The 9,817-nt window shown below is 52.5% G+C and overlaps 1 protein-coding gene across 1 annotated transcript; it reads right to left on the bottom strand.

Moving 5' to 3' along the window:
* Window positions 1-6,798: 6,798 nt before the first annotated feature.
* CEBPA (CCAAT enhancer binding protein alpha) lies at window positions 6,799-9,526 on the bottom strand. Its single transcript, XM_027663746.1, has one exon. It carries the CDS (start codon window positions 9,368-9,370, stop codon window positions 8,393-8,395), a length of 978 nt encoding a protein of 325 aa, XP_027519547.1. The 5' UTR covers window positions 9,371-9,526; the 3' UTR covers window positions 6,799-8,392.
* Between the last annotated feature and the right edge of the window lie 291 nt (window positions 9,527-9,817).

Below are 9,817 nucleotides of genomic sequence, written 5' to 3'. Positions count from 1 at the left end.
AGCTAAAAAAATAAAGTAGGCTCAGCACGCCTACACCCTGCCTGCCATCACCAGGCACACAAACATGCCCAAGCTTTGGCTGGATAACATTTCAAGCATTAGGCCCTCCAAGAGCAGATGTTGGACAATTTGCTCTCTCTCGGGCCCTTTTTCTCCTTTTCCTGGACTCTTCTCCTCGAATGTTTGCTCCCAGTCCAGTTAAACTTGATGCAAATTTTCCCACTGGTAGAATTAAATATCCCCCCTTCTACATGCTAACTGCAGCCTTTTTTCTCCTCTCTTCTCTAACTTTCCCTCAGTATCACATTTCCTTCCAAATAACCTTACTCCTTGTCTCCAAGGACCTTATTTAAGCTTCTGCTGCCTGGTGGCTGCCCATGGCTGGCCTGTCATGACCTGTGCTGTAGCACCATGCTGGTGAAGGGAAACCTACTCCTTTCATTCCCATTTTACAGCTCTGGAGACAGCACTGCTGGACTCACGTGAAGGGTCTTGCTGTGCTCGTTTGCCAAGCCCTGTTCCCTCAGTGAGTCCAGAGCACAGTGCCCGCTGCCAGGGCACCAGCTGAGCTCCCGTCACTGTCAGCTGCAGGATTTGCAAAGGGAAGAGCAGCACATCAGTCTGGAAACTTTCTTTCTGTCAGCAATATACCCAAGAAAGAAAAGGCAGACGACTCCATGTGTTTCCAGGAAACTCCTCCGAGTCAACCAGGAATTCCCAGCAAAATCAGTGAAAAGGCACCTGGAATCTGTACCAGGCATCTTGCACAGGAGGATGTAAGCCTTTAAAAATCACTGCTCAGTCATAAGCACAAAAGACAAATAACAAAATATACACTGTTCAGCTGAGCCCTGAAATGTTTTTGTTACTTGAAAACTTCTCCCATTGGCTCCTGAAAGGGGAAGAGCAAATTTCACTCGAATACGTGAAAACTCTCTCAGTTGGCTGCTTGTGAGCTCTGGCAGGGATAATTCAGGTCACTGACATAACACTGAGGAATATATCCAGCTACTGAATAAAAGTCATGATCAACATTAGTCACGTCAAGAAACATCTGTCACTGTTTAAAATTCTAAGGAAATCATTCATACACAAATTAGCTGATAAAAGTTAGTTATGTTACTGATAGCTAAAAAACCAGATTTTCTACAGCACTGGGTAATCACATTACAAAATATATTACACGAGCTAAATTGAAAACGTGAATGACATTCTCCACCTATTATATAATGACTTAGATATTGTTATGGGTCTCGTGAAATACCCACTGGGAATTTGCCTGAGCAAAGGCCGCCTTTAAACTGTTTTTATCGGCTCAGAATTCTTGATGTGATATTTGTAAATGTTATTGCCCACAATGCAAACAGAGAGCAGTATACCTAGAGATTTATTTGTTTACATTGCCTACACGTTCACTTAAAATCAGAACTTGACGCTGTCCTGTGGAAATCATAGACTGACTTTTTCAAATAAATGTTGCTAATAGAGTGGCTATATACATTTCTCACTTAGCAAACCAAATATACAGTGTTATTCTTAGAACTGCAGTTTAGGGAATCGAATCCCAGTTTTATTCCAGAAAACAGCAACTTCCTTCGCCTCCAGAAACAACTGGAATAAGCCAATTCTGTAAACAATAATAAGATAGGTCAAGAAATTTTTGGTATGAGAACTCTGGCAATCCAATTCTTTTGATATTTAACATGAGTTCCAGTAAACACAGGAGGGTTGCTGATTGGAATGAAGCAAACAGCACTGGCACATAGCCTTCCAAATTTTATATTATTTTATGAGAAGTCTAAATGCTAATTTGCACAATTATGAATCAAAAACAGACACTCATTTCAGCCTGACTGTCATCAGGGCTTTAATGGAACTGACATGTCAATAAAAAATGTGAAAATAACTTCAAAAAAGTTAAGGAAGATACATTCCCAGCCCACCAAACTGAACGTGGTTCCACCAAAGCAAATGGAACCCCAATATATAAATGAAAATATAACCAAAGTAAAACGTATATGTGACAGAGATGACTATAAGCTTGTACATAACAGCTAGAACTTAGTGACCAACAGCAGATTTGGCATTCAGCCCTGATCTCAGAGTTGCTGGTTTGTGTATTTGTTCACATCATCTCCCCTCCCTGAGGGACTTGAGTACAAATCACATGGGAGATCCAATGTGTGTCAGCAGCCCAGGATTTGTTTGGTTCTTGAGGCAGGTCTACAGCCAGAAGCATTAGGAGCTGTGGAGAGAATATCCAGAGTGAGAAAAGCGAGGTACAAAAGTTCCCTGGTATTCAAGAAAGTTCTGAAACACTCTGAGGCATTTATTCAGCCAAGACTTTCCCTGACTCCAAAGGGGATTTTGCCAGAGAAAGTGGTTTGAATGCCTAAAGTGGGGTTAATTCCTAAATGTGGTTCTTAAGTGTAAACAATTAGAAATCACAAAACCCCTCTCAGAAAAGGTTCTGTGCTAATTCCACTCTACTTGTCAGTGAAGCTGCACTCAGAAAATCCATTGCTGCCTACTACTGAGCATCCTCACACTTTGAAGGAGTAAGGTCATCAAACTAATAAAGGAAAGAGTAATGCCTAAAACTAGGGGAGATTTTGAATCTCTCTGTTGACTAGGAACTGTTGTTAAAATATAAGTTGCCTGCTGCACAGAAGATACAGTCAGTGCAGGTAACCAGAGCCAGCTTCCACTGCCTGGGCCCAATCCTGTTCCCACTGAAGTCCATGGCAGAACTCCAACCTGTTTAATGGGAATGGCAACAAGCCTTCTATCTACTTAATATAAATGAAGATACTCATCTCCTCTTTGACATATTTTGGGCTCAAAGCCATTGGCTGACACTTGTTTGGTTCTCTGCATGTATGTGACTCATGGGATAATATAATGCCTGATTTCCATTCTGCCAGACCTGTCTTTCTCCGTGGTTAACTATTAATTTCAGAGGCAAGATGCAATACTGCAGTAAAATAGGATGGTGTTAAACTAAGAAAATTGCACTTAAATACTGAGAGTAAATGAATCAGATTCCATTTATGAGGATTCCCTTCCAATTAAAGAGGTATACCCACATAGTCCTGGAGACATCAGCCCATTGCTTTTGCATGGAGAGGGAGTTTGTGGAAGTCTCTAGCAAAGTTCTTGGCAGACAAGGCAGTGTAAACATATTGCCTTTACCCTGCCAGGGGTAAACCTGAGGAGCAACCTGGTAATGGTTGATAAATAAAAAAATCTCTGTTCCAAACAGTTGATTTTTGTTTCAGTCTACCCACACAGGCTGGATTACTCTGGATATACAGGTGCTCCATCAGCTGAGCATATGCTGATTTTCCACCAAAGCTGTAAACTCTTTGGGATAAAGCCTGATTTTCTCTCTTTGGATCCATAGCCTAAGTTTGAGATACTAAGTAAAATAGTGACATAATATGGACTTGAAGGAAATATCTGAACAGACTTTCTGGTTCTTCTGAAGTTTCTTGTGATATGCTTGTTATTACTAAGTGTTTTCTTGGCTTTAAAATCCAGTTACCCCTGGTATGATACAGCAAACTACACCAAAACACTGATATTTTTGTGGTCTTTTTATGTGATTTCATGTGTATAAACATGTATTTCTTTACAGGGGAAGAAAGATACACCTAAAACCAGAGATGTCAAGGTATTTAATATTACTTTTAACTTAATCTATTATGCCAAGAGAGGGCAGTGGGCCTGTTTCTCCACCCTTTACTCAATTTGCCATTCTTTTCACTATGGAATTGGGTCAAACCCAATTCACCCACTAAATCCAAACCACCAAGCACAAAGCACCCGCTTTCTCCTCACAGCAAAGCATCTCTCACTGTCCTTCTTCAGTGTGGAAATTCATTCCTGCCCTCCAGCCTCCTGAAGCAGGTGGATGAGGAAAGCTCCTCAGGGGCAATTTCATCAGTTGCAGCAGAGAAAAATAAAAGACTGAGAAATCTTGACATTCCCCCACCACCCCCAACCTGCTGCAGGACTTTGCTATGGTCGTGAGCAATCTCTCAACTCTGTACACAGTGCTGGCAGACAACTACTCCCTTCCTCCCAAACGTGGCATTACTCGCTCAGCCTCTCAGTCACTGCCCACTCCCACACCTCACCCCTCCGTGTCCCCAGCCCCATCTCTGGGACTGGCGAGGGTCAGGGGTGGAGGAGGAAGGACTGCACAGCCCCACTGGTGCGGCAGGATGGGCAGAGGCTGCCAGCATTGCAGCAGTGCTGCGTGGAAAAGGAACAGGCTCAGCGGGAAAACCAAACAGCCACCCGGCAGTCGAGCAGACAAATGTCACTGAGTACATACACCCACAGCACCCTCCCAGAGCTGGGCTGCTCAGGCCTTGCCCGTGCTAGGCTAGTCCTGGTGCAGGGTGCATGTGTGCAGGGAGATGAGTGGGAATGTCACATGTGAGAGCTGTCCCTGCCCACAGTCCTGCCACACGTGTGCCCACAGCGCAGGCGCTGCTGGCCACTCGGACTGGTAGCTGTTCTCACAGGAGTGTGCTGGCACAGACAGTCCCCAGAGGTCCCTTACAGCTCCAGCTGTCCTGGGGTGCTTGGAGTAGACAGTGCATAAAATGCTTTCCACCACACAGTGTGTATAATGCATTGCTGAAACGGCAGTGCAGGGGGTCACGTGTGAGGCTGGAGCGCTGCAGCACCGCTGGCTCTGACCTGCCTCTACAGCAAACACCCCTGGACAGGCCACTGTGAGAACCTTCTGCTTCTGGGCAATGACTTAGGGACTTTTCGAAGGCTCAGCCCTATGCCAGGGTAAGGGTTAAGTCTGACAGGAAGAGAAAGTGCAGATATGCAGCTGGGGAGGACCGGGAGGGGGGTGCCAAAGCAAAAAGCAGGCTGCAAAGAGCACAAAGAGACTGCAAAACGCCCTGTGCTGTGAGAACTATTTTGTCTAAGCCATGAGTGAGGGCCTTGTCGAAGGCTCAGCCTACAGTTAGGGTTAGGATTAGAGAACACTGCTCACTTTGGCACTGTGTTTAAGGCAAGTGTCTCTAAACACTTTCCTGCTATCAATAATTTACCCTTTGTTCTATTCCAAGACATTCTGTGTTTATATAACTATTGAAACACCTATGTGGTGGTAGATAGGTGATCTTAATTTCGAATCATAGAATGGCTGATTCTTCTGCCAATGAAGACTAGTTTAATCTACAGTTCATTTAAATTAATGGAAAAATCTGCTTTGTCTGGGGTCATAAATGATTTGCTGAAACCACACACACACGGTGAGTCACAGTTCAGAACATAACTCAAACGACCAGGACTGTATTCCCATGCTCTAACCACTAGATTACAGTCCCTCCCACATATACCCTGCAATAATCTTTGCTCAAACGATAACAGCATTTCCCCACTTTACACGTTGGACAGCATTACTGAGTAAGGCACATCCTACCCAACGGGTGTACAGCTCTGCAGGGCTGGGGGAGGAAGCACGCTCAAGTTAAAAGTCATTAATTTTGCCCAACACCACTAGAACAACTTAACCCTCTCCTCGGAAAACCAGCAGCTCTGGACCCCCCGATTTACATCTAACTGAAAAGTGAAATCCTTGATCCTGGTCTGCGTTTATCTTTCACCCATCTTGAGCAGCGCGTGCTTGCAGACTGGCGGTCACAGGGGATTTCGGAGGAGCAGCTTGACCTTTCTTCCCCTCCGCAGCCCACCATGAGCCCCGTGGGGAGGAGGCAAAGCCCCCCGGAGCAGTCCCGTCCAACCCGGGGCCGAGCGGGGCTCGGGGGCTGCCCCGCACCAGGGACTGGGACACGTCCCGTCTCATGGCCTGCGCATCACCGGGACACACACTTGTGGGTCCAAATCTCCCTTTTCTAGGGTGTTTAATTTTTGCCGTGCTGGACATAGACGGCGCGGGGACCATGGGCACAGCACGGGGGCAGCGAGCTGTGCGGAGCTCGGCTCTCCCGGGCGGATCCCCCTCCACGGCAAAGGCTGCTGAAGAGGACGGGCCCCGGGGCAGCTCTCCCTGGCACGCAGCCCCAGCCCGGCCGCCCGGGCACGGAGCCCCGCCGGGGGAGAGGGCGGGCGGCGCCCGGGGGTCCCCGCTGACCCCCTCACAGGGCACCGCGCCACACGCCGGGCGCCGTGCGGGGCAGCTCCGGGACGGGACGGCCCGGAGGGAGCCTCCTCCCCCATCGCCGCCGCCCCCTCCCGCCCCCATGGCCGGGTCCCGCACCCCTTCCCCGCCGGCCCTGCCGAGGGTCCGCCCGGACCGGGGGCACCGCGCCCTGTCCCGCCGGCACCGGGCGGGCCCGGCCCGGCCAGGGCGGAACTCCGCGGGCGCGGCGAGGGGCCCGGGCCGCGTCTGGCCGGGATGGGCATGGCCGGGCAGCGGCAGCGCTGCGGGGCGAGCGGGGACCCTGCCCTGCCCTGCCCGCCGCCTCCTCACTCGGCCGTGCCTCGGCCTCGTCCCCCGCTGTCGCGTTGTCCCGGGCGGGCTCCGTGTCCTCGCCGCCCGGCGTTCCCCTCGTCCCGCCCGGCCCCGCGTCCCCCCGCCCGCCCGCAGCCCCCGGCGCGGGTGAAGGGCGAAGCCAGGGGTGACTCACGGGCACACGTCTGACACCGCAAGTGTTTAGGAAATTGCCGCTCTCTTTAGAGGCAACCGCGTATTTATTTCTCTGGGGCGAAAATCGGGGAGCTGCGCTCCACGAGCGGGATGCTGGCCTGGAGGAAGAGGGGAGTTTCTAGCTTTTCCTCCTACAGAAAAAGGGCTGGAAACACGGGTTATGGTAGAATATATGCTGTTTATTTATGAACGTAACCAGGACTTCTGACAAACTTTATATGCGGTTCCCCCCCAAATTAAAAAAAAACAAACACCAATGTGTGTGCATATACATAGACGTATACATACCATACACACACACACTGCACACACATACACACATCGCCAGCACTGTGCTCTGTCATGCTTTCAAACAGCTTCATCCACCTTATTCTCTCGTCATGACTTACTTCAGTTGGACAAATTGTTGTGCAGCTACAACACGAGGAACAAACGCTCTGCATGGCTACCAGCACACCCTGGAAGGGAGCCTGTTTGTTTGTTTATTTTTCTCTCACCCTGGGAGAAGCTCCAGAGTCCAAAGGTGCTGCAGCACCAGGGACAAGCCTCCTTGCCCCGCCGCAGGCGCCCTGCAGCCCCACAACCCGTGCCCCCTTCCAGGCACCTTTGCCTTGGGGTTAGGAAGCAGCAGCCAGTACAGGACAATGTGAAGAAGGCAACACACACTCACACTCACCCACCCACACAAATAATAAAATAACATTGCAGCACGAGGGCATAGTCTCTGTCACCAGATAAAGTTGTGTGATGGCAAAGATCCAAGTAATGCAATAAAAATAAAGTGTAGCTAGTATACACAAGAAAGGCTTTCACATTACATGAGGCACAGCTTGGATGGACAGAGACTTGGACAGGAGCTAAATGTCCTGGAATAAAGCAAAATACACTGAAAGTTCATAGTAAATACCCGCATCGATAGGTATTTATTCATTTGTGCTTCGCCACGTCGTGACATACAGTACACTGCTGCTCTTTCTTTTGATGGAGGGAGCTCATCACACACTCGTGCAAGCTGCTGCTCCATCAGTCCCAGGCTGTCCATTGGTCCCGCAGCAGTGGTGGCCCCTTGCCCTTCTCCCAGCCAAGGCAGGGGACAGGGCTTGGCAGAGGCAGCCCAGCCAGGCTGGGACAGTCCTGGCAGCAGTCTAGTGGCTGCCCCACACCTCAGTGCTCCAAACGGGTGTCCAGTGCTGCATGTCTCTCAGCCTCAAATCCTCTTGTCGCTGACATCCCCACAGCTGCTCCTGCCTGCTGAACCGCAGGCCAGCTGGGAGGGCCTGGCAGGACACCCCAGACCCCCTGACCCTCAAGCCTGCATGTCTCTCACCCTTTTTCCTCATGCCCTGCCAGGCTAGAGGGCACAGAAAGCCCCAGAGCTCCTGCAGCTAGCTTTTAAGGCACATCTGGGTTGCTATACGTGCTTTATTACTATTATTATTATTATTACTGTTATTTACCCTGTGTAGACACGTGGGTTTTTTAATTCTTCCTTCCCCTTGCCCTTCTCTTTAGAAAACCCACCATGTTTTCAGGTTACTCGTGTGTCATCCGTAAGGCACAAACCTTGTAATACTAGAGCTGCCTGGCTTCTTGTATAGGTCGTGAACTGATAAAAAAAACCCAAACAAACGAAACAAAACAAAAACAAAACAGCCCCCATCCCCCTTTCCCCCGGCACAGTGCGCTCGCCGCGCTCCGGTACGTAAAGTATCTGTGGGCGGGCAGGGCAGCCCGGCCGGTCCCGGCGCGGCCCTAAGCGCAGCTGCCCATGGCCTTCACCAGCGAGCTCTCGGGCAGCTGCCTGAAGATGCCCCGCAGAGTCTCCAGCTCGCGGGTGAGCTGCTCCACCCGCTTGCGCAGCCGCTCGTTGTCGGTGGTGAGCTCCAGCACCTTCTGCTGCGTCTCCACGTTGCGCTGCTTGGCCTTGTCCCGGCTCTTGCGCACCGCGATGTTGTTGCGCTCCCGGCGCACCCGGTACTCATTGCTGTTCTTGTCCACTGTCTTTTTCGATTTGCTCCGGTGGTCCGCGGGCATCATCTTGAGGGCGCCGGCGGCGGGCAGGCCGCCGGGGGGGTGCGGGTGGTGCGGGTGGTGCGGGCTGGGCACCGGCGTGGGGGGCGGCGTGGGGTGCCCGGGCTGGAGGTGCATGGTGGTCTGGGCGCAGTGGGCGATCTGGTACTGCAGGTGGGACGGGTGCTGCTGCGGGGCGTGATGGGGGTAGAGGGCCGACAGGGCCGCCGACTTCACCTCCTCCTCCTCTCGGGGCTCCTGCTTGATCACCAGCGGCCGCAAGCCGGGCGCGGCGATGCGCTCGTACAGGGGGTCGAGCTTGCCGTCCATGTAGCCGGCCACGCAGCCGAAGAGCGGCTGCTGGTGGTGCTGCTGCTGGTGCCCCGGCGCCGAGGCGGCGGCGCCGGCCCCATGCATGGTGTGGAAGTCGAAATCCCCGGCCAGGATGGCCTTGGCTTTCTCCTGCTGCTTGCTGTGCTGGAAGAGGTCGGCCAGGAACTCGTCGTTGAAGGCGGCGGGGTCGATGTAGGCGCTGATGTCGATGGAGTTCTCGTTCTCGCAGATGTCGCCGAGCTCCGCGCCGCCCGCAGCAGGTGCCGCCGCCGAGGGAGCCCCTCTGTAGCTGTAAGCGCTGCCGGGCAGGGGAGTCTGGAGCTGGTGGTGCTGACCGCTGCTCATCGGGGGCCGGGAATCGACCTCGTAGAAGTTGGCTTGCTCCATGAAGCACCTACAGTCTGCCGGGCATGGTGAAGGGCTGCTGCAATCCAGCTTTCGAACGGGACGACGGCGGCAGCGGCGGCGGTTCTAACAATCCTGCGGCACCCCGGCCCTGGGCGGCGAACGGCACCGCGCCTCGGCACGGCTCGGCACGGCTCGGCACGGCACGGCACGGCTCGGCACGGCTCGGCTCGGCTCGGCTCGGCACGGCTCGGCTCGGCTCGGCTCGGCTCGGCGCGCCCGGAGCCCGTCCCCGGCCCAGCTCCGCTCCGCTCACTGCCTGCCTGCCCTGTTGCTAGTGGGCTGCCGCGGTCCTGCGTGCCGTATATATACAGCCCGCAGCAGGGCCGGGGATCGCCCTCTAGTGTCCAACCTCCTGCTGGGAACCTTTGACCGCCGCGCAGCCCGGGCTCAGCGCCCCGGCCGGGCAGCGCCGCCCGCCCGCCCGCC

This window comes from Corapipo altera, unplaced genomic scaffold (assembly GCF_003945725.1).
Source record: "Corapipo altera isolate COAL_440 unplaced genomic scaffold, ASM394572v1 140b, whole genome shotgun sequence".
NCBI lineage: Eukaryota > Metazoa > Chordata > Aves > Passeriformes > Pipridae > Corapipo > Corapipo altera.
The sequence above is the reverse complement of the archived record's forward strand: the minus strand, read 5'-3'. Positions and strand labels throughout refer to the sequence as shown.